This window comes from Stylophora pistillata, chromosome 2, assembly GCF_964205215.1.
Source record: "Stylophora pistillata chromosome 2, jaStyPist1.2, whole genome shotgun sequence".
NCBI classification, from domain to species: Eukaryota; Metazoa; Cnidaria; class Anthozoa; order Scleractinia; family Pocilloporidae; genus Stylophora; species Stylophora pistillata.
This window is the reverse complement of record NC_142520.1, coordinates 1,872,036-1,896,817: the sequence shown is the minus strand read 5'-3', so window position 1 is coordinate 1,896,817 and position 24,782 is coordinate 1,872,036. Positions and strand designations below refer to the sequence as shown.

At 38.1% G+C, this 24,782-nt stretch overlaps 1 protein-coding gene across 3 annotated transcripts; it reads left to right on the top strand.

Annotated features, from left to right (window-relative positions):
* Positions 1 to 1,563: 1,563 nt before the first annotated feature.
* LOC111340359 (uncharacterized) lies at positions 1,564 to 24,770 on the top strand. Of its 3 annotated transcripts, XM_022947196.2 has the most exons (20): positions 1,564 to 1,708; positions 4,691 to 4,842; positions 9,630 to 9,886; positions 11,743 to 11,871; positions 12,484 to 12,565; positions 13,657 to 13,686; positions 15,189 to 15,328; positions 15,493 to 15,614; positions 16,166 to 16,229; positions 16,577 to 16,978; positions 17,964 to 18,157; positions 19,371 to 19,696; positions 20,287 to 20,401; positions 20,791 to 21,054; positions 21,471 to 21,591; positions 22,142 to 22,191; positions 22,285 to 22,343; positions 22,428 to 22,586; positions 22,716 to 22,889; positions 23,768 to 24,770. In XM_022947196.2, the coding sequence occupies exons 1-19, from the start codon at positions 1,604 to 1,606 to the stop codon at positions 22,885 to 22,887; spliced, it is 2,943 nt and encodes a 980-aa protein (XP_022802931.2). In that variant the 5' UTR covers positions 1,564 to 1,603; the 3' UTR covers positions 22,888 to 22,889; positions 23,768 to 24,770. The 3 variants fall into 3 exon arrangements, with proteins under 3 accessions (XP_022802931.2, XP_088603766.1, XP_022802929.2); XM_088747640.1 differs by lacking the exon at positions 13,657 to 13,686; XM_022947194.2 differs by lacking the exons at positions 1,564 to 1,708; positions 4,691 to 4,842 and adding an exon at positions 6,024 to 6,198.
* Positions 24,771 to 24,782: the final 12 nt, after the last annotated feature.

Sequence of the window (24,782 nt, the reverse complement as noted above, 5' to 3'; positions counted from 1 at the left end):
TATCCTACCAGCTTCCTTATATTTGCAGTCGCACGGGTTTTGATGCGGGTTAGTTTCTAAAAGTCAGACATGGTTACTCGAGCGTGATAAAACACTTTCATTTAATGCCAGTTTTTCTTCGTAACGGAGCTTAATTAACATATTTGCGTTACAAATGACAAGCGAACCGAAAGTGCGCAAATCTCGTCTCAACAGTATACTTCATCGCTAATTCATTCAAGATGATTAATTAACAATTGGTTCATGCTTTAGCGTGCACCATCGAGTTATTGAGCACGTGGGAAGTTTGGAGAGCACGAAAGAAGCGTAAGAGTTGCCCGACGCAATAGCCGAGGGCAACTCTAGCTTCTTGAGTGCTCTCCAAACTTCCCACTTGCTCCATGACTCGATAGTGCACAGCTAAAAGCATGAACCAATTGTTTTATAACATAATAATTTGGATAAATCAACGAAGTTGAAATGGTAAATTGGCCACCGTAACGATTACAAAAGCTGACGTTTTGAGCGTTAGCCTTTCGTCGGAGCGTTAGCCCTTCGCTCCGACGAAGGGCTAACGCTCGAAACGTCAGCTTTTGTAATCGTTACGGTGGCCAATTTACCATTTCAACTTTGTTGATATATCCAAATTATTTCGTTACCCCCATCGACGCAGCCCCAAACAGTTTCTTTAGAAACTATCAGCCTTTATTCGTTTTATAACATAGCTGTTTTCCTGCACTTCTTTCTGGATGTTTATGGCGGTGAGGACAGCAAGAGATTTGGATGTCGTTTTTCTCTTTTTCTGCCTCATTTAAGAAGTCTAGCCCAAGGGAAAAGGTCAGAAAATTGTCTTCGTTTTGAGACTGGTGGGCCGAGTCTCCGTTTGTATTCATTATTGTCCTGAATATATATTATTTTTCCCCGCGCAAAAAATGGTCGCTCGCTCGAAAAAAAAATTTCTGGCGAAGCGATTTGCTCACGCTATCAGCGTGCACAATCGGGATTTTGAGCACGCTTACGTATACTGAATTTGATTGCGCGGCTCTGCTAGCTATGTTATAATATAAATTGCCGGATGATATAGACAACTTGTGCGTTGTAAATTTAAGAGGCCCTATATAAGTTGTGGACACTGATTTCATCTCATTAAATTAATCTAATTTTTTCCGGAATGTAATTTAGTCCTTAAAGACAATATTTGTCTCATCGATCTTGGAAAAGATAATTTAATAATATGCACCCAATTTAGTTAATTTATGGGAGTTTTCGATGGGAATAGGACATTTTCAATATACTTATATGAGTTTTTGGTTTACATAATGAACACCATTTGGGTCAGGGCGCGATAAGTGCCTGAAATCAGATCTGTTCGGGCGATCTAGGAGTTAGAGCCCGATAAACAGGTCTGAGAAAAATTAGTTATCAATGATCCTTAGTTTTGTTTTATGTTAGGTAATCAAATTGGGAAATTGTTTTCGTAAGTTTTCAGGAAAATTTTCCACGCTCTGCTGAATGAGAACAAGCGCGAACTTTCCATATATGGTAAGTGTCTCTTTTCCCTCGCCAGTCAAGCTGGTATGGGCGGAGGGATTTATGGGTAATCTCTGTTGCTATTCGCTGGATAATGGCGTCCTCTGAAGTTTACGAAGTTGTGCTTAGCGGCGGAGCTCCTTGGGGTTTTCGTCTGCAGGGAGGCAAGGAATTTCGAGCACCTTTAAGAATTGCAAAGGTTAGTTATCATGAAATGCTTGTGAGTTTTGCTTGTCATTTTTAATTAAACGGACTGTTTAAGTGAGTTTGGTTGCAGCCTCAAGTGGTTTAACACAAAACTGCGTCCGTTTATATAGGAGTTGAGGCATAAACTAGACGTATTAACGCAGGTTGTCTACCTATCCGTGGTGCAATATTTTCTATGAAATTCCAGACAAATTGTTCAACTTCAGCTTCAGAATTAAAGCCGTTTGGGCAGTCATTCATAAGAATCTCGCAAACAGCGCGCTGGCTATGTTTGGTTATTACCAAATTTCAAAGTTGTAAAGGATATTCGATATAGCTTGAGTAGGATTTGACAGATACGATCACAGCCTTCACTGAAACTTTATCAACACTGTAATCATATATACTGGATAAAAGCGGGCTTATGCTTCTTCTCCCTGAGATTAATAGTTTACAATTGCCGTTGCTTAGACCTGCAATTTAGCTCGGTTTTATCTGATTCGCGTTTGACCGCTATATTTTAAGGGACTTGAAACGCTTTAAGCGTAATTACCCGTAGTGCATAACTGCACAGATATGTCATCGTCTTGTTGTGGTGAGAGAAGTGCTGCAACCAAACAAGCAACGTATACCTTTCAAAGTCTATAGTTTTATAAATTGATTTGAATTATTTCTTGTGGAATTAACAATTTCTACACTATTTGTAGATTTCATGAAATTAGTGCTTTGGTTTGCGTGGGTTTTGCGTCAATGATCAATAATCTTCGTAATATCAAGTTCTATTTATTCAAGACATTTTTCTCTTCAGTATACAACAATCGGAACGCCGTAAATTGTCGTGATAATTTTTTAAAGTTATTTCAAACGAGGATTTCTACTTTAAGCTCTTGCGCCGAGGAGTAAATCGAATTATGTTGAAGTGACAAATAGTACGCGTGGAACAGAGTTCGTTTCAAAAGCACGATCCATGTTACGCACAGGAATTCAAATTAACTTTTTGCTAGAAAGACTTAGATTAATTTTTACTGGAGGAACAATATAGAATAAACAGCCTGGTTTCTAGCGATTCGGAAACCTCTCAGAAATGGTGCCTTAATTGGACAGAAATCTACCATAAACAACGATTAATCTGCGGTTCGAGGATAGAACAGGGACTCTGAATGAAAGTTCATCTTGAGAGTTCTATTTTGTTGCAGATAATTCAGAAACACTCAGATACTTTTATAATGACATGCGCAAAGGGGCATCCCTCAACGGTTACTTTATTTGCAAAATTTATGACAATTTTTTGTCCCCATCTAGTGCCAGCGCAAATCTTACTGTTTCCTGAACCAGTAATTAGTTGTGGTTGCATATTTTATTATTTTGACAAACAGGATCATCCCACACTTAATCTAAAATCCTAGACAGATTATTCAGCCTCAATTATTCAAATTATGTTTAGACTGATGCCATGTTTATGTTCTCCCACATATTTGTTGAAATACTTTTATATGTTAGTGCTCATTTCAGATATCAGTGACCCAGGTCATTAGATTCGTGTATTGCTAAAAAAAATCTTTGTCTTGTTAAGTTAAAATCTGCTATAAAAGTGTTTTTCTTTTATTACTGGATAGTACTACACTAACCCTTTAAATCCCAGAAGTGATTACTCTGTAACTTCTCCTTATAATATCCATACATTATCTAGCAAACAGGTAACGAGAATACTCAAACTTATCAGGTAGAAGTTGTTGCTTTGATTGAACACCAAATTCTCCTGACCAGTTTACAAGGAAATGTATAGCAGCTAGAGGGGAGAATTGACAACCAGATCATGGGAGTTAAAGGGCTAATTGGAGGTTGTGTGCGGCAGCAGATTATGCTTCAAGAGTTTTGCAATATATATATATATATTTAGTATAATTTCAGAGCTGAGCAAAGAGTTTCCAGCCATCTGATTGGTTAAGCATTTCCTTACATGATGCTATATAAATGGTTCCATGTGGTTTATATAAAATGTTAAAATAAAATGTTAATAAATGTACTAAAATGTTGTGATTTTAGAAATTTCTCTGTTGTTCAGCTCTGGGATTGTACTAAAACAATTATTCGCCTCAGGTTTGGTGAATGTTGTAGAATAATCCCCTCGATTTCGTCTCGGGGATTATTTGACCATATTCGCCTCACCTTCGGCGAATAATGATTAATTAGTATAATTTCAGAGCTGAGCAAAGAGTTTCTAGTAATCTGATTGGTCGAGCGGTTCCTTATATGAAGCTATATAAACCACTCCACACGGTTTATATAAAATGTTAAAATAAAGTGTTAATAAATGTTACTAAAATGTTATGATTTTAGAAATTTCTCTGTTGTTCAGCTCTGAAATTGTACTAAAACAATTATTCGCCTCGGGTTCGGTGAATATTGTCAAATAATCCCCTCGACTTCGTCTCGGAGATTATTCAATGATATTCACCATGCCTTCAGTGAATAATTGTTAAATACAAGAAAATGATTAGAAAAATAAAAGTCTTAACCTGTTATTGCTCATCAGCGGTTGTACATTTGAGTTTATTTTCTCACAGATGCAACCATATTGAATTTTATTTAGATATCAACTTTGGACTGCAGACTTATGTTTCAAGAGTGTTTAGACTTTTTTTTATTCATCATTTCTCATAAATATTAAGTCTTTTATTGTTCATTAGCTGTTGTTTTGTTTATTTTCCCTCAGATAGAACCATAGAAGTCATAGAAATTCAAGTTTACTTTGTTAACACCTTTGAATTTGTAGGATTTTTGTTAATCTCAAGAATGATGAAGCACTAAATTGTAGTTAGGCAGACAAGCATATCAGACTAGGGTTTTATTATTGATATCACATCCAATTCTCATGACCAAAACACAACAAAATGTATAAGAGCTGGAGGGCTGAATTATGAATTAATATCAGATCTTGGACCTAGAAAGGATATACAGCAAAAATGATAGGTGTCAATTAATCCATTTACAGGTGACGCCAAACAGTAAAGCTGACACGGCTGGAATTGTGGAGGGGTTATTAGTGCGCTCCATCAATAATGTAAACTGTGAAGATTGGACTCACAGTGATGCTCTAAATAGTATTAAAAAGACTGGGTCCATGTTGAAAATGATCCTTTGTAGGTAAGTTATTATGCAGAACACATGTATCACTGCAATTAATTATATCAGAATGTATTTTTTTCTCATGTTAACTTATTAGTTGGGCTCAAGAACATGATACAGATTTGTCATGGAGTAAATTTTTTATATTCTTTTTTTTTTTTTTTTTGTGGGAAGAGGCTATAGGCCATTCTGGAATCCAAGATTTTAACCCTCTATGCCCTGACATCAGTATACATGCATATTCTCCAGACTGTTCTGTATACATTTCCATCTAATTTTACATTTCTAAATTGTATATGTGTTCAAAATGAAAGAAAGGATTTATATATCAGACGTTAAAAATGTATGATTGTATTCATCTTGAAGTATCTAAATTTAATCTATTTTTCATTTTAAGGCTTATTTTGATTTTGAAGTGTAGATGTGTGACCATTATGTATGTTTGATTTATGTTACTACGATGTAATCGTAATTTCATGAGATAGGTTTTTTTGAAAAGTTTGCAATAAATTGATTACAAATTGTTTTAAGATATGTTTTCCCATTAAGAATTTTTTCAACTTTTCATGCAAATAAAGTAATATTTTTTTCAATCCAGAGTTTTGTATGAAAGCAGCCAAACACATTTGAAAATTTATAATAAAAAAAATCCATTTGGAGATATGAAGTTACTGTTTTTTTTTCAAGCTTGAAGCATTCTTGTCGTTAGTAGTATATTTTTGTCTCAAAAGTGAGATTTTATGATTAATTTCAAAACAGTTGGTGTTACTTTGTGTCTGCATTTAAAAATAGATGCACTGGATAAGTTTAAAGTGTCAGCTGTTTCTGTTGGATTTATACAGTGAATCAAATGATTTTGGGATAATTTAAACAGATTTTGACAACCTTCTGGTTTTGTTGTCAATTTCTGTCGCTAGTCTGTAATCTGCTGTAAGCTTTAATTGGATATAGATTGTATGTTTTATTTTTTACGGCGGCTGGAATACATTTATATTTATTTTTGCCTCTTTTTTTCCTAGTGCTGAAACACTTCTTTCAACTTAAGGTCACAAAAATCAATTTTTTGCTTGTTAAAAATAAAATGTTTGACCTTTTGTAAGTCTCTGTGAAATTGATATGTTAATTGATTACTAATGAGTGTTTTCCATATATGGCAAGTGTTGTTTTTCTATGTTATTGGAGAATCAAAGTTATTATGTTTCAAGGAGGACTGGAGGAGTGTTAAAAATGGAGTGCTGAGTTCAATATCCAGCTATACTGGGTGTTTTATCTGTCTTTTCGCTATTTAAATCAAACAGCCAGAGTGAATAATTTCTCATATATCATGGCTAGTGAGGCAAGAGTCGTGACAAGAGCTTCTTTCAGTTTTAGCAGGTAACATTGAAACATGTATTCACAGAGAATAAATTAACTGTCCTGATAAACTTTGTGCCTGTAGCACAGTTATGTTAAATCAGCATTTATTCATCCTAAAGTTTTTATAAGGTACAATTACATGTGGTTGGCTCTTAACTGAGAGAATATTTGCCAATGATAACTGCATTTTGGAACGTTTTCAGTTCACAGTATACAAATGAACATTCATTTCCTGTGTTTTGTTAACGTGGTGGTACATTTGTGTGTTTTTGTTTTAAAATAATGCTTGCCCATCCATATATGATGGAATTCCAGTCTGACCCTCATTATGTAGAATTTTTTTGCAAGATAGATTTTTGTGTGCAGTCATTTTTAAGTGTTCATTTGAAATCAACTTTACCTTTTAATTTACATAAAATATTTTTCCTCTCTTCTGAAATTTTACAGCTTTCCTTTGTCCCTTGTGAGGTCTGTTTATTGAAAAGCTTTCCGTGTGTCATTAATATTTTACATTTTCATGTTATTTAGTATGAGAATTATACATTTACAGGAAACCTTCTACGTATTTTAACATTCAAGGACCTTGTTTTACAAAATTTGAAATTTGCATAATACCTTGGTATATTTAATCTTCATTAGAATACATTCATCGGTTCAGAATTTTTTGTTATTGTTCATTATTAAAAACTTTTTGCACAACCTTTCTCATTTGTTGTGATCATATAACTAGCAAATTGTTCCCAGATTCCTTTCTAATCTAGACAAATTGTATGTGTGACCTATCACAGTGAAAATCTGGTTATCAGATTCTTTGAAATACATGAGGTTCATATGATATCATTTTCAAATTTCATGCTTGAGGGAATTTCATAATTCATTGGTATTGATACACATTTTTGTGTCTCGTCAGAATATCTTTGTAACCTCTGAGCTCAGTGTAGAATAAAGTTTGGTATGAAGTCTTAACAGCATGAGATACACCATCACTATAAACTATCTACTGTAATTTGCTCAAGATGCCTCAAAACTTATTGAAATAGATCTTTAGGGACTAATGATTATTGCTCCCATAAAAGTTATGTTAGTATGCATTTTTTAAGCTACAAGCAGACTTGCTTGTTTAAAAACATCTGTGATAATCTTGTACTTTGTGCTTTTTACACAAATGTACAAGGTCTCTGTGTGGTTTGAACAGCGGGAAGCAGGGTTGTATTAGATTGTATGATTGTCTGAAGCCCAAAACTTTTCTTATCTGTGTGTGTTCATATTTTCAATGTGAATTTCTTGTACTTGATTTAAAAAAACAAATGTTTTTTTTCTATTGCCTGAAAAGATCTGTTGCATTGCTTTTAAAATTGGAAGATTGAAAATCAAGCATGGCTTTGCAAAGGTTATTAAAGAACATAAAGCATGCTTGTAAATGTGAGAAGGAATGAGACAGACAAGTATCATTTGCGTTTGTTATCAGTTATTGTCTGTATGTTCATTAAATCAGTTTCATTTCTTATAACTGTTTGTGACATGAATGTTTCTGAGTGTGTGTTTTAACAATCAATTTGTCAACCAAAAGCAAAATATTGCACCCATTCCTGTAGAGAATTTGGAATATCTCCTGAATTTACTATCAATGAAAGGAGATTCTGCATAATTTTAAGAAGTGTAAATTGTAGTCTACAAATAGTAAGAAAATATGCTTTGATGTTTTCTTTGGATGTTTGCTGTGGATGTTATCTGTTCCAAGAACAAAATAGTTTTCCAGGAGCCAAATGATAGGAATATGAGAGCTTCAAGGAACAAATAATGTCCAAGGGTTAATGTATGAGGATTTTTCAAGTGAATTGGAGGTTTTTGAAGTTATCTTTCAACAACAAAACATTCACAAACAATTTACTGTTGTAAGAGTCTCTGACTTTCATTTCAAGGCAATTTCACAAAAAATACAATTTTATCCCTTCTTTTGTAATGATGAAAGCAAAGTGCTCTCCTGCCTAGAATCAAATTTTGAAGGAAGCTTTTTATTGCATAGGACACAACATTGTGTGGTAGAGTTTTGAAGAGGCCTTCATAAGACAGGAATTTTGTTTGGAAAACAAAAATATTGTTGTTGAAATTTTGTTGTTCCTTGTGGTTATGAGTACAGATATAGTTGAAGGTTAAGTCATTTGTCTTCCAGATGTACAGTCAGGCTATCCATTGTATGGATCATGACATTGCAAAAGCTATACTGCCAGTCTTGTCAGGCAAGGATGTTAAAAAAAAAAATTGATTTAAAAAAAATTAAAGGAAAAAAATTTATATCTTCTAGTCTTAATTTCTCCTGAAAATATCAATACTGGGTATATTTTAGAGTAGGAAAGTAAAGAGAATAAAAACTTCTACCAGCCACAAAACACTGTTTGGTTTAATGGCAAATTCTTAGAGTTGAAATTATAAGAAATGTATTAGAGGCAGTAATGAGAATTGATATTTATATGTAGATTGTAGGGGCCCGCTTGGTGGTTTGATGGGTGGGCTGTAGATTCACTAGATAAAAGCGATTCTGTTTTGTTTTAAAATATTTTTTCAGTATCAGTAGGAAGTTGCTTGAATTTTATGCCCAGATTATTCTGCTTCTAGACTTAGATTATTTGTTCCATTTTTGTGTAGGCTTTGCATTTGCCTCAATCATATTGTGCAATTTCAACGAAACTTTTGTAAAATAAAACATTTCCTTGTATTTGCCATGAATGTCACTCTGTGTGCTTTCAAAAGGGTCCTTGTGTAGCTTTATTTTCGTTCAACACGTTCCCCCATTCACCCATGTGATCAGTAAGAAGGCCACTTCCTGTTTCATACTGCTTTCATTGTCTTCTACTTGGGTGGCAATTGATAGGCTAGCTAGCCTCAATCTCTCGTAATTGTCATTTTCACAGGTCACTGATTCTAAAACAAAATTTAACATACAAACTTTACACAAAGTTATTTAAGTTAGTTTAGTAATGAAGAGTGTGTTATCAACACTGTTTTTTTTGTATCTTGTGTCAGTAATCAGATATTGATTTTTGACATCTAGACAATATTTTCTAGTTAAAATTGATTAATTAGGTTTCATGAAAAGAATTTGGTATTTTATCATTATTGCCCCCTGTGGCCAATACCTTTGTTCGTTGTCCTTGCTGGTTTAACTTGGTAATAAAGGGAAATTATCAGTAAGAAGCAGCTGCATGTTAGATACCTGTACCTCTGGAAGTTAAGGTAGTAGATTTTCAGTCTAAAAGTACTCTGAGAGTACTTTTAGTGAATCAATGGTATGTTTCTATCTTGCAAGACCTTCTTGCACAGGTGTGAACTGCATGGCATTGAATATTTGTGAGCCAGAATGCAACATCTGAAGTTTTCTTTAGTGAGGATGGTTTACTCAGTCCATTTGCTGATGTTTTTTCCTCTTTTTTTTTTTTTCACTTTTTCAGAAGACCTATGCCATCTCCAGACCCTACTACAACAAACAACAGTTTCTTCTCATCGTCTTTGTCCAAATCTAAAGATGACATGGACACTGGCAGAACAACTCACATTAGCAAGGCAAACTTCAAGCCATCATCTTCAAATGAAGTTTTATCCTATGCAACAATGCCAAGAGGGGGAGGGGATAAAAAGGATCTAGACTTTAAGAGATGGAGAAATGTTGAAGAAAACAATAATGAAAATGCATTTTCTTCATACAAAGGTTTGTATATTGACTCTTTCCACCCTAACATCAGTATGCATATTCTCTATACTGCTCTCTGTACATTTCCTAAAGTGCTGGCAAGGAGAATTAACTTAACAATCGAGAGCCTCTCTAGTTGATGATCATTACTTTATTCTCATGACCTTCATGTGTGATTCAGGTGTGATATTGTAAGGAGAAATTAGATGTTAGTCACTCCTGGGATTAAAGAGTTAAAAAATCATCACAAAGTAACAATTGGTTCATGCTTTAGCGTGCACTATTGAGTTATGGAGCACTTGGGAAGTTTGGAGAGCATGAGAGAAGCGTAAGAGTTGCCTGAGGCGATAGGTGAGGGCAACTCTAGCTTCTTGAGTGCTCACCAAACTTCCCACGTGCTCCATAACTCGATAGTGCACAGCTGAAAGCGTGAACCAATTGTTTTAGAACATAGCCGGTGGAATTGTGCATCGAATCCGACACGAAAAACGGACAACAATATTAGTTGAAGCGAATTGTGATGGCACTGATGCCGAGTCTCCTTTTCCGTTGTTTTTATATTTCTGCCTCATTTAAGAACTCTAGCCCAAGGGAAAAGGTCGAAACATTGTCTTTGTTTTCGGACAAGTAGGCTGAGTCTCTGTTTGTATCTATTATTGTTGCAAAATATATTATTTTTCTCCGTGCTAACAATGGCTGCTCGCGCAAAAAAAAAATTCTGGTGAAGCAATTTGCTGATGCTATCAGCGTGCACTATCAGGATTTTGAGCACGCGTACGTATATTGAATTTGATTGCGCAGTTCTGCTAGCTATGCTCTAAGTACATTTAGAATGGCACTAATGAATTCATTGTTAACAGCAACATAAAACAATTCACTTCATCTTATAGTAAATGATCGGAAAATGTGCTTCAAAGAAAATGGTTGAAAGTTTGAAAGAGTGGAATGTTGGCATCAGCCAAGCAGGGCTCGACACTAATGGTATCGCCTCAGGCAACTCTTACGCTTCTTTCCTGCTCTCCAAACTTCCCACGTGCTCCATAACTCAATAGTACACGCTAAAGCATGAACCAATTGTTACTTTGTGATGATTTTTTAACTCTTTAATCCCAAGAGTGACTAACATCTAATTTCTCCTTACAATATCACACCTGAATCACACATGAAGGTCATGAGAATAAAGCAAATGATCATCAACTAAATCTCGACACTAACAGACTTGTAGAAATTTAGTTTTGGCTACTGGTTCTCAATTTCCACTAGCCAGTTTGGCTAGTAAACAAACTGAAATTGTTGTAACATCTAAGTTGTCACTGCCACTTGGCTAGTAAGTTGAAAAGTTAGTGTTGAGCCCTGAGCCAAGTCTCTTAGATGGGGTTACATCAAGAATGCAAAAAAGTTTGGATTGCCAGGGCTCACAATGGGGGCAGTTTTAACCCTTTAAACCTCAAGAGTGACCATTGTGTAATTTCTTGTTACAGTAATACTGCTGAATCATTCATTGAGATCATGAGAATAAAGGCAATGATCACCAACCTAAAAAGCTGTGATTGTTAAATGAAATCTCCTTGTCAGTATTGAAGGAAATGTACAGAGAAAAGTATGGAGAATATGGATACAGATGTTAGTAAGTAAATGATGAAGCCCAAAGATAAAGAAAAAGCTCCAGCTCTGGTCTTTTTTTCCCCATGGCTATCATTTGCTTTTTCATAAGGGTGGATTTGTACCTTAAAGTGAGTGGGTAGCTGTGATCTTGGTCAGTAGGCATTAGGCAAACCTCAATGTCATACCTTTTTCTTGACAATAATTAGTTTGTGTTTATTGTTACATGTGGACAACATTTTTAAATTATCTCTTCTGGGCTTGTACTGCAGATGATTCATATAATGCAAATGAATGGAATCCAAACATTATATCAGAAGTTGTGAGACCTCCAGAGCAAATTAAGTTAGTTCATGGTATGGAAGGAATACGATCTGCATCCAGCTCCTCAACATCCTCAGGTATGCTTGCTAGTTGCATTAATGCCTATGTTGTAGACGTTCTTTACTTTTACACTATTGGTTTGCAAAAATTGGGGCAGTTGAAAGGTCAGGGCTCTGAACTCCTTTTGGTGACTCTGGGTTTCAAACCTGGCCATGTTATTGAGGCATGTTTCCAGGCTAGCCACTGAAATGTCACAGGTAAAGGTAAAGTCTATACTCACCTAGGAAATGTCTAGGAAATCGTACAAAATAATCAGGGGGGCAGTGAGGACGGACTGATGTTGTATAGATGGGTGGAAAAGAAAATACTCTTGAGTTACTTCACACCACAAAAACTTCAACAGTCTCTTACTATCAACTGGACAGGCCATGTGACACAAGTACAAACTCACCAGGGCTCAACCCTAACTTTTCAACTTACTAGCCAAGTGGCTAGTGACATCTTAGATGTTTTTAGATGTTATGACAAGTTCAGTTTGTTTACTAGCTAAACTGGTTAGTGGAAATTGAAAACGACCAGCCAAAACTGAATTTCTACTAGTCTGTGGCTAGTGGGCTACTATTAGTGTCAAACCCTGACTTGCCATTTTTTTTCTTTAATTTACTTTTTTGCTTCTTTCTTTTTGGTAGAACCCAGTGCCCAGATGAGAGCACCAGCAGACCCTAGGGGATTCACCGATAAACCACGCCCTATTGGTAGAGGAGGAAGAAGGTAAGTGTTTTTTGTAAATACTTATCCTGGAATAAAAAAGTAATCTTTTGAATCTTTCATAGTCCTTCTGTAAAACATTGTTGACACTTGCCCAAAGAATTTCTTAATTTCCAAGACTCTTTTGTATCTCCCTGTACCAGCTTCAATGTGTTACAGTTAAGCCAAAATAATTTTGTTTTTTTGTCAAGATAACTCATCTTACTAATAATTTGGATATATCAACAAAGTTGAAATGGTAAATTAGCCACCGTAACGATTACAAAAGCTGACGTTTCGAGCATTAGCCCTTCGTCATTCGCTGCGACGAAGGGCTAACGCTCAAAATGTCAGCTTTTGTAGTCGTTACGGTGGCCAATTTACCATTTCAACTTTTTTGATATATCCAAATTATTTCGTTACCCCCACCGACGCAGCCCCAAACAGTTTCTTTAGAAACTATCATCTTACTAATAAGTTTGATTTTTTTATCACCACAAGTCAGCAGAATTATATACAGAGGATTGTCTCCATAACCCAATTTTTCTTCTCTTTTGACTAAAAATCTTGAAGGTTATCCTCTCTTCATGGTCCAAAATTTATCTTTTTACATCTGCATAAAATATTGTTTAAACATTGAAAGGTGCATAGATGACATCACTGTTATAAAAGTTTTGCTTTTTATCATAAAACAAATAGGTTCCATGTTCTTGTGGGTCTGTACAGAAAATAATAGACCATAGAAGAAGTCAAAATGTGTATAGAACATCACTGACACTGCCAATTTTTTGTTCTTTCCACATTTTGACATCAGTTGTCATCTATTGGTGAACAGATGTACGGCAACATGGAATCTATATTGTTAATTTTATGTCTGTATAGCTTTTGCAACATCATCATTGTTATCATTGTCATTGCTATCATAGTCATCAACATCAAAATATGGTGTCAATTATAAAAGAAAAAAAAAATAACTAAATTTGCTCTTCAAGTGTAGATCTTCTGACCTGCAGTAAGAATTTTAAAGTTCTGTACATTATTGATGACATCCCCTGCAGCATTTACTGATTAAATCATATCTTCATATTTGCCTATTCTTGTCTACAATTTCATAGATTTGACGGCAGAGATGGAACTAATCCACAGTTAGTATTTAATGAAAATTTCTTCTTTTGCACAATAACTTATGCATGCATTTCTAATTTATACGTAACTCAATTTTGCACTCGAAGTCCTTCATACATTTTTCATTAAAACATGAAATGGTTTGTCTAAATAATGGATGTCCATTGTGTAAAGCTAATTAAAATATAGAGATTCATAAATTGCGTTGCGAACAGTATTTTTAGAGCAGTTTCCAATCGAGTGTCAAAAAGCGAAACCAAAGTTATCAAAACAGCCAGTCAGAAGAAAGTCAGAAGAAAGATAAACATCGTCACGTTAATGGGGACTCAAATAAAAAACAAGCGAACTGTTTGAAGCGCGGGTAAACAAGAAAAACAAATTTGCGATTGTTTTTAGTTTTGCATCTGGTGGAGAGAATGGCATGAGTTTTCTGAACCAATCACAAAGCAGAGCAAGGTAAAACCAAAGCGATACTGGAGTAACTCTGGCACTCACTTTCAAACTGCTCTTGTACTGTAATACAGTTCGAAATCAAATTAGCAAACAAGCTTACAGATGAAAGAATAATTATATAAATTAAACGTTTTAAAAAACTTGCCTTGTCTAAGAAGCATTTCACGGAAATTTGTAGAAATGTTGGTTTTTGTTTTCAAAGGCAAATTGGTCTTTTTGTAGTTAGGGGTTGTACACAGAACTACTGGTAATATTTTTCAATGCAATTTTAAAACCCGTACTCACATGAGCCTTTAAGTTTTGAGGGGAGATGAATTCAAATTCATTGTAAAGTTTCTGATGATTGACATTAAATTTCCAAAATCCATTGAATTGGTAGGGATAATAGATGTTTGTTATAACAATAAAGTTCTGATTTTGTATAAAAATTTTTAATGCCAAGTACTGTCAGTAACGATAGTTTCGTTTAGTGTAATATACTCTAATTAAATTATTGTGGTAATATAAAATTAGAAAACGGATCTTTTTCGCGTAAAAGTAACAGTAGCCTGAATTCAAACTCATTGATCTAACTTATGACGAAATGAAAAAAAAAACAAGAAGTGAATATTTCTAATTCTTGATTAACCATCTGTCACATTACCTCAGAAAGTGCTTTTTTCAGTACCTCGTATACTTTTCACAGTCCTGCGTTATTCATTTTTAGGCATCACTTTTAGACAGCTCACAATGTCCCACAAGTGTCTTAGATAACGTGTCAATCACATAATTTGTCTCGCTTACACTGAAGTTAGCTTGCTTAGCTTGGTATGTTGTGTATATTTTGTGTGGCAAATCTTTATCTTGCTCACCTGTCTGTCATCTTCATTATTTTTATTCAGCGCGGGAAATACCACGCACCCAGCCCTCCCCTAACTCAACAGCAGTCGACTGATAACAAGTTAGTGTTTATGATAAGTTAGGGGAGGGGTAGGTGCGCAGTTGTTCTGATACAGACGTCCGTCCAAAACCATCAGCTTCACGGGCCCAGACCCTGTCAAGTTTTTTGATTTTGCTTCTTCTGTTTTAGATTAACATCAGGATCTATTGGCTCGGAGGACGAGTTCATGATGGCTAATGGTGATGCAAGTAGTTCGGACTCAGCTCCCTCAGTGGCAAGACCTGCTATGCAGCAGTTTAAAAAACAAAAAGAACACGCGGCTGTGGAAGGTAATAACTGACCTGAAGAGAGCGACACGCGCGAAGGGTGGGACACGTGCGAGGACTAGGACGCGCGCGAGGGAGTGGTGTGAAACTCGCGAGGCCCGTCCAATGTAATATTTCGCTAGTGTTTTTGCCAATTTATGAATGTCTTGAATATGTTCATATTTCAGCCACGAGAGAGCCCAAACCAATCAAAGTAGCGCCGCCAACCCGTATGAAGCCCCCCAAAAAATACAGTGAAGAACACACACAGTCAGAGACGGGTAACCCCGCGGCAGGACCACATCGCCCAGTAAGTCTGCAGAAACCTTTCCCTCGATTACTTTTGAAACTCTCCTGGTGCAGTTATCCCTTTACACCCTAACATCAGTATGCATATTCTCCATACTGTTCTCTTAACATTTCTTAAGGTACCGACAAGGAGAATTTGTTTAACAATCAAGAGCTTCTTCAGTTGGTGATCATTCCCTTTATTCTCCTGACCTTAATGTTTGACTCATGGGTGATTTTGTTGGGAAAATTAGAGCTTGGTCATGAAATGGTTAATGCTTCCACGGAGGCAGAAATATACTACAAGCTGCTACCACCACCCCACCCACCCCCCCTCACTCGCAACTCTCTTTAATGCGCTTCGTTCATTTTGCAATTTTCAGGCGAGTGGAGGAAAACGCGCGAGGCTTCGTGCTCCTCCTCTCGCGTGTGACTCATTCATCGCGATCCCCTCGCGCTCGACTTTCTGTTGCTAACGATTGTTTTGGCAATCAGCGTGCAATAGGTATTTTATCTGTTTATGTTTGTCTGAACTTCTGTAATTTGAGGTTGATCACCATTTGTTTTTCGCAGTCAATCACAAGGGGTGGAAAGTGGTACAAGGAGATGTTCAAGGAAATGCATTCAAGTGCAGGAAGTAAGTGAAGTCTTCTCATCTCGTTCCCAGGATCTCTCATCTTCCCGTCTCCTGTAGCGAGAGTGGAAGGTAAGAGACCCTGGGAACGAGGTTGTCGCCCGCTCAGTAAGAATTTAGAACCAAATTGAACAGTACGATTCACAAAATGATCCATCCACTCATTTCCAGCTCAAAGGCGGACTCTCATTGATCATTATCAGCGCTTTTGCACGGTCGTTTCTTCGATCGGCCGGAAAATTTGAGGCTTTGAAAAGTGTGAGCCATTGAGAAGTCTGCAAAAATATAACGGGCTGTATCACGTTGTTTTTCATGAGTTAGTGTTAAAATATTTCTCTCCCTTAAACCAGCTTCTTCAAATTTATCTGGCTTACTTGCAAGTGACGTCGCCAAGGGAACTGTCAGGGAACATGAAGGTGGCTCTGGTTCCTCGACTCCGCCCAGGAGCGCGTCTCCCTCTCTGGACCATAGAGACAATGATGTTTTTCTCAGAAAGTCAGATTACATACACGAAGAACCAGTCAGAAACACATACACTAGTAGTGTCTCTTCACAACCAGAGCCTGCCTGGTCAAGTGATGACATCGACAGAAGGGCTTCTTGGCAGCCAGGTGGAGGAGAACGGAGGACGTCGCGACCCAGTACTGGTCACGTGCCCGCCTGGTACAAAGATATGCAGAAAGGAGTGGAAGTTCCAGTTCAAACGATTGAAGAACCCGAGTCATACATCGTTCAAAAGAGGCCATCTTATGGTAACTACCTTCTGTTCGTCTGTCCTTCTTTTCAAGACGCTTTTGAGTTCTCTTTTCCTCGTACTTTGTAGGACGCTTGTCACTATGAACTAAGATAATTTGGATTTGCTAACTGAGTTCAGAACGTAAAGTGACCACCGTAAGTAGTTTTAAAAGCCGACGTTTCACTCTGACGAAGGGCTGACGCTTGAAACGTCAGTTTTAGAAACTCTACAGTGGCCAATCAACTCAGTCGACCTAACCAACGTATCTTTTCCAGAATCGCATCATTGAATAAAATCTCGCATTCTGATTGGTTAACGAAGAGAGGTATTGAGTGTGGAATTGCGAGTTGAAAACGAGGCTAAGTGATATTGTTTTGCATCTACGTGAACATAACAATTTTAAGTTTTGCTTTTTCCTTTTTTTTTTCTCATTTTAATCCAGTTATGCGATTCAAGGAAAATTCCATTACTTCACTCGTGAATTCCGCATTAAATTGCACTTGAAAACCGATATCGCACTCATCGCGTCACTATTCGTGCGAAATCGGTTTTCGCGTGCAGTTTAATGCGGAATTCCCTCGTCAAGTAATGAATTTTCCTATAGAAGATCCTATTGCCGGCGTTGACGCCCGTTACCTTTTTTTTTAAAGCGTTCGCTATAGTTGATGCATTGTGCTAACCTCTTTACTAATCTTATAGTTGGCATTTAATTCTCTGGAGAACACTGCATTACGTGTGCGGTGTATTGATTAACCTTTTGATCTCCAGGGGTGACTAATATTTAATTTCTCCTTACAATATCACCCCTAAATCACGCATTACGGTCGCAAGAATTAAGGAAATGATCATCAACTGAAGAAGCTCTTGATTGTTAAACAAATTCTCCTCGTCAGCAGCTTAGGAAATTTATAGAGAACAGTATGGAGAATATGCATACTGATGTCGGGGAGTAAAGAGTTGAAGCGAAAATCTATTTTTTTTTCCTTTCATTGTGGTGGCAGCGAGCGTCGGAGAAGAAAGAAGATTCCAAGACCCTGTACCTGCATCGCCCGCCTCAGTGAATATTTCGTCTTCTCCACGTACAAGTTACTTAGATCAGCGGAGATCTCCAGCATCTGTGACTGTTCAAATGGAAGAAAAGAACCAACCTCCCAGCGCGTCTAGTTTGTATGAGAGTCGCTTCCGAGGAAGAACGGTAACTTGATTTGTTTTGAGATAGAATAAATATATGAAGTTCATATATTTTGAACTGCAGTATTAGATACTGCAAGGATCGTGCATCATACGTATTGATTTGTTTTGTTTGTGTGTTTTAGCCTGCAAAACAGGCGTAATTTTTTATTGGCGTTTTCAGGCGAACGGAGGCAAGCACGAGTCACGTGTGAGGCTTTGTTTCGTGCTCCTTCCCTCGTGCGTGACTCTCATTTCGCGCTGGCCTCCGTTCGCTTGAAAAACACAAAAAATATGGTGGTCCTAAAGGCCAGTGTGTTTTTTCAATCCTTCCATGTTTGAGCTTTCCCATAGGAGACTCAAATCCATAAGATCCCAAGATCTCATTAGTACTGAACTCTCCTTACTATACTATACAATACAATCAAGTTTATTGTCTTTACGTAAGGCATGGTTACCCAATTGCCCGAGCCAGAGACTCATGTATAAAATGTAAGACAAACCCTCCCATCCAACCCCAGGGGAGGACATCCACCACACAGTAATCTCGTGCGTGGGAAATTAGCGTCTCCTACCCCAAACCCTGCAGGAGACGGGACCTACGATTTATTCGTCCTTATCCGAGAAGACTAGAATATCTATCCATTTCTTGATATTATAGAAAGGTAGCAAATTCTCCTCAGTTATTTTAAGACCCTGAGTATTGTTCCGGCCGGGGCACGAACCCTCGACCTCCCGCACAACACAATCCGGCGCTCTAACCAATTGAGCTAACCGGGATACAATTGTTATGATGATAGTTCAGAGTATCTGGTATTGGATCAACTACAACCCCCAATTGATATTTTTCTTTATCGTCATCAGTTGTCTTCTTAATATTGTATTGATAATGGAAGGAGAAATTCTGTCTTGGTCACTCGCGGGAGTCAAGGGTTAAACTCCCGATCGGGCAGCCCTTGGTTGACCAATCAAAACACAGGATTCTCTCTACATCTTAACATCAGATCGCATATTCTCCATACTACTCTTTATAATTTTCCCATGGTACTGACAAGGATCAATAAGATCTTCTTAGATTGGCCATCATTTCCGTTATTGTCATGGCCTTGTTTGATTCAGAGTTTATACTGTAACGAAAAATTGGATGGTAGTCAATCTTAGGGTTTCAGCTTTACTCTTGCCCACTTTGGGAGTCAGCTTTTCTCATAATGAATCCTACTTGTGTTGTTTGGGTCCAGGTTCCCCAGGTTTCGGCAGAGTCACAAGTCAGGCCGCGGTCTCCTCCGGACGAAGAAGCCTTTCGAAGAAGAGAAGAGGAAGCAGCGCGCAGAAGAAGAGAGGAAGAAGAACGGAGACGAAGAGAAGAGGAAGAAGTTAGACGGAGACAAGAAGAGGAGGAAAGGTTCAGAAGACGGAAGGAGGAGGAAGAAGAACGACTGAGAAGAGAGTACGAGACAGAGATGGCTAGGAAGAGAAAGGAGGACGAGGAATCTGCCAGGAGGGAAGCAAATAAACCCCAATTCTTAGCCAGGGCTTTGTACAGTTTCCAGGGGCAAACTGAGAAGTAAGTCCACGTAGAAAAAAATCCCAACGTATGCAGGAGACCAGCTATTATTTATGGCTTGGGTTGGGCGGGTCGGAGGACTTTGGTTGTGTCCCATAAAAATATGTACCTTATTTCCCCCCCCCCCCCCCCCCACCCACCAGCCTTCAAAGTATTCTAATGGTGCTCCTTATTGGAAGTCGACTTTCCAATATCCCCCCTCTGTGTGCATTTGATTTTCCCCCAACCCCCCCCCCCCAAAAAAATCCGTCAGACCTCTTCCCCTGCAGCTGGTCCTTAACGCACGAAAGTTTTTTGCTCTTGTGGGAGACCTACCTACTGGCTAATGTCGTTTCTATTGTGTTGTATTCCGTCTTTTTCTCTTTTGTGTTGCGCATTTGTACAGACCCTGACAGATTTCCCTAACAAAATCCTTCCGACTCCTTCCTCTTCCCCCTCCCCCCCTCCCCACAGTTGGTCCTTAAGGCACGGAAGTTTTATTTGCTCTTGTGCGAGACGTAGTGGCGACTACTCTGTCGTATTCCGTTTCTTTTTTCGGTGATGCGCATTCGTACAAACCCGCACAGATTTTTTTGTTTTTGATCCACTAGGGAGCTTTCGTTTAGGAAAGGTGACATAATCAACGTGAGAAGACAAGTGGACAAGAACTGGATTGACGGAGAACTAAATGGCAGGCGGGGAATCTTCCCTCAAAATTATGTCGAGGTAGTTAACTTGTATTCCTTTCACACCCAAGCTAAAACACGTTTCAAAGTTGTTTTTTACCTCATGTAATGACGTAGTCGAATCAAAACTCTACTTTACATTTCCTTTGCTACTGACAAGGAGAATTCCTTTTAACAGTCAAAGCTTCTGAGGTTGGGGATCACTTCCTTTATTTTCGTGATATCTCATTCAACAATTATAGCTTTGTAGGTTGGTGATCATTTTCTTTATTCTCATGATCTTAATGAATGATTTAGCAGTGTTATTGTAAGGAGAAATTACATGCCGGTCATCCGTAGGTTTATTGGATAGATAAACATGCTTTGTCTGTATGAATGGGGGCCTTGGATAGTTACGCAGTTTTTCTTTTTTTTTTTTTTTTTTACTAGATCAGACCCGTTGAAGAGGAAGAAGACGGACCAGAACCAGAACCAGTCCCAGTCCCTCAGAAGCAAATTCCGCGCGTCCAAGTTGTACAACAACGCGCACAGCCGCAGCAGCAGCAACAGCCTCCAGCTTACTCTCAACCGCAGACCCAGGCTCAACCGCGGCCACCCAGTCAACACGTGACACAGTCTGTGACTGTGGAAGGGGAGGGTCGGTTGAGGTACAACTTTAAGGCAGAAACCACGAGAGAACTTCCCTGTAGTAAGGTATTGAATTAGTTTTCTTCGTATTAATTTTTTCCTGGTCAAGTAATTTCCAAACTAGTATCAATAGAAATCCGGCATAGATTTGTATTTGCTTTCTTCAGTTCCTAATTGAGTAATGAAATCGCGCCATCCTCTTAGCCTATCAGATTCACAATAAAACCAACCGCGTCTTGGTCCCTCACATTTTCCCGCGTTTTCCGCAGTTTGCTTGTTTTAACCACGAGTTCACTTTGGCTCCTTTTGATGCTATACTTTGTTCTTATTGGCTATTAAGAGATACCGGTACCACTGCTTTTGCTCTTACCGCAGTCAGTCGAAAAAAACGCTTTATAATTTCCTTTTTCTTTCTTTCTTATTTTTTTTTCCCCTCGGATTCAGTCTAATTGGACTGATCAGACAATATGTTCTTTTTCCAGGGAGATGTCATCGCTTTAGTGCGGAAAGTAGACGCAAACTGGTACGAAGGAAGAGTCGGTGATAGGAAAGGAATTGTACCATCAAGTTATTTAGAGGTGTTTAAAGAACCTGAAGTTAAAGGTAGGTCTGTTCTTTCAACAGGCAGCTTATTATGTCAAATTTTTGTCTTTGAAACTGGGGTTTGTTTTTATACGTTTCTTTTGAATGAGAAAACGACCCTAGGGTATTTGGTGAAAACCAGATACAGCAGTGAGTAACGTCGTGAGGGAAACTCTTACTTAAATTCCTAGTCATACACGATTGGTTTTTGGAGCAGTAGCGAATTGAGTGTTGGAAAATAATCCGGGATTGCTCTGGTTTTAATTTGTCTCCGTTCTATGATTAGTCCAGAAAACTCGCGCTAGCTAATCAACCAATCAGATTCAAAACTAAACCCAGCCGCATCTTGGTCACCCGCGTTTTCCCGCGCTTCTGGCAGTTTAGTTGTTTTTACTCTGTTCTTATTGGCTCATTGTTTTTACTCTATTCTTATTGGCTCATTGTTTTTACTCTGTTCTTATTGGCTCATTGTTTTTACTCTGTTCTTATTGACTCTTTGTTTTTACTCTGTTCTTATTGGCTCATTGTTTTGTCTGTATTATTCACGACGGCTACTCTCACTTTCTTGCAGTCATTCGCCAAGAACAAGTGCAACCCGTTCAGTCAGTGCGTGTGGAGCAGGTGAGCTCTCCTTGTCGGTTTCAATAGCTGTCTTTTAATTTCAGTTTTGAAAATTTTGAAGTTTGTCGCCTGGAAATTGTTTTTGATTGTTAGGAACCGGATTTCAGAAGACCAGAACCTAGTTTCGATCACAGACAACAACAGTCCAGAAGGTGAGGGTTGGAAACTGTTAAGTTCATATATTATTTATGCCGACGGACAATACTAAGTAAGGCTTCTTTTATGTTTGGTCCCAGCTCCTCAGGGGCTATGTATCCAGGCCAGGCTGCTCCTCCTAAGCAGACGCAAGTAAAGTACATCGAGGAGCCAGTGGAGCCTCGCTTTAGTTCTGGTGGCGTGGTCGCACATGCAATAATTGACGAGCCAATCGCAATAGGGCACGAGCAAGGAGAGAGGTATCGTAATACCGTCCACACTTGCGTGTATTAAGACAGCGACCCAATGGGCCTACGAGTTGGTGAAGTTCTTGAAAGATTTCTTTTCAAGATTGATGGTGAGGTTTTATTTGTTACGCTGTTTTTCAGGTATCGTGCTTTGTACAGTTACGAACCTATGAACGAAGACGAGCTTCGTCTTGAAGAAGGCGATGAAGTACTCGTTCTGGAGAAATGCGATGATGGCTGGTTTGTAGGCACATCTTCTCGCACGCACTCATTTGGAACCTTTCCTGGTAACTACGTGGAGAAAATTCATTAGTGGTGAGTTAAGCCAATGTTTGATGGAACTTTAGGGAAATTCTGCCAGTTACACATCTCCGCATTTTTCACTTGCTTCGGTCATCATTGCTTGTGTTCAAGCTTCTAGAAGACGGCAATTTTAGTACTACACGAATGCATTATGGGGCGCAGCCAATCAAGAGAGCAGGATTTCCTATGCAAATTAGGCAAGAACCAGTGACATGACTGGATTAGCATCCAAGATGCTGTTCTTATGAGTTTCGCGCTCGTTGGTCACACGATTTCCTACCCTTATTAGTGATCTTCGGCAGTGGTTCACTGTTTTTCCGCCGTTTTCAATGCTGGTTGCGTGTTCTTTTCACTAGTTCCATGTTTACACGCGCTGCATGTTCAAAACGTTCGCCACTGGTTACCGTTTCCCCGCCCACAATCTGATTTTTATTCGTTTTCCAGTTAGCTCAATGGATAGAGCGCTGGACTATTGTGCGGGAGGTCGAGTGTTTGAGCCCCGGCCGACACTCAAGGTCTTAAAATAATTTAGAAGAATATGCTACCTTTCTAGAACATCAAGAAATGGTTAGATATTCTAGACCTCTCGGATAGGGACGAACAAATGGAGGTCCCGTCTCCTGCAGGGTTAGGGGTATGTACGTTAATTTCCCACACACCAGATTACTGAGTGATGGATATTCTCCCCCGGGGTGAGATGGGTTTTGATGAACCTAGTAGGGGACCACGTGTCATTGTTCTCTAACCTGTACAATGTACAAATCTTTAGAAACGAAACGAAACAAAACGTTTTACCAATTTCTTTTTGTTGTTGTTAAGTAAACGTTCTTCATTCACTGGAAGTGACGTCCCTGGCCATGGATTGATAAAGCAATTCTTTTTCTTAACAGATGGAGAAGATCACCGTCAAGCCGATGCCTTTACCGCTCTAATGGGAGCTTTGGCAGAGCCGTATATCAAGATCACGCCCATGTTGTACAACACCGTATAGCTATTCGTCCTAGCTGGAGAAATGAAAGTTTTGATGATCATGTTACTTTGAAGTTCATATGGATTTTATATATATTTTGAGAATAAGTTGCCGAAAGATGGGTTTATCCTCCAGTTCTCTTTTTGTCTCGAGAACTGTTTTCTAATCCAGATCTAACGACGACTTTGTACAGTGCCTTTGAGACGGATTCAACAAAAAGTGTAACTACCACCAAGTTTATCGCAACATGAGTTTGTCAGACGTTGCACGTTTGCGACACTCGTGTCCTTTTTTTTTTCCTTTTAATTTCCATGTCCACAAAAATGAGACTATTTTAATCCCATGTTTAGATACACAGAAGGAATAAGTATTTAGGTAATATTATTAATTAGGATAGGAAAAAATGGTTATAACACTTTTGGATAAGTAACTGCACACCCACCCCTCCCTTAACCAGAAACAATCAACCGATAACAAGCTTGAGATGAAGTTTGGTTAATGGGGGAGGAGTAGGTGCGCAATTTTTCAGATGCTGGCATTGATCCACACTTTTGAACAACTTTCGATCGACCTAGAAATGGTGAGGAGCTTGATTTTTTATATTAATTACTTTCTGTAATATGTATATCCCTCCTCAGTGCAGATGTTGTTAACAAATTAACAGTCCTTGTATCTTGCTTCATGTGGCTGGGCTGACAAAATGCTTACTCTCTTCCAAAGCTTTGTCTTCAAAAAGTGAGTAAAGGCCTAGTAACAAGATTTTTTTTTGTGCCGTTAAGAATTACATGAAGCAAGTATAAGTTGGTTGTAAAAAAATAATTTTTCTAGCCTTTTGAGTCTTTAGAGAGGAGAGTTCCAACGCAGACAACTCAAACTAACACCTTACTCTACAATGTTTAGATTTGGTGAAAAAAAAAACAAAACAGAACTCAGTT

What these genes read in the sequence shown, in the direction of transcription:
- LOC111340359 (XM_022947196.2), top strand. Translation starts at nt 1,604, where the DNA reads ATGGCGTCCTCTGAAGTTTACGAAGTTGTGCTTAGCGGCGGAGCTCCT. An exon ending in TGCATTTTCTTCATACAAAG is followed by an intron (nt 9,887 to 11,742) that starts GTTTGTATATTG and finishes CTTGTACTGCAG; the next exon opens with ATGATTCATATAATGCAAAT. An exon ending in TTCCAGGGGCAAACTGAGAA is followed by an intron (nt 19,697 to 20,286) that starts GTAAGTCCACGT and finishes TTGATCCACTAG; the next exon opens with GGAGCTTTCGTTTAGGAAAG.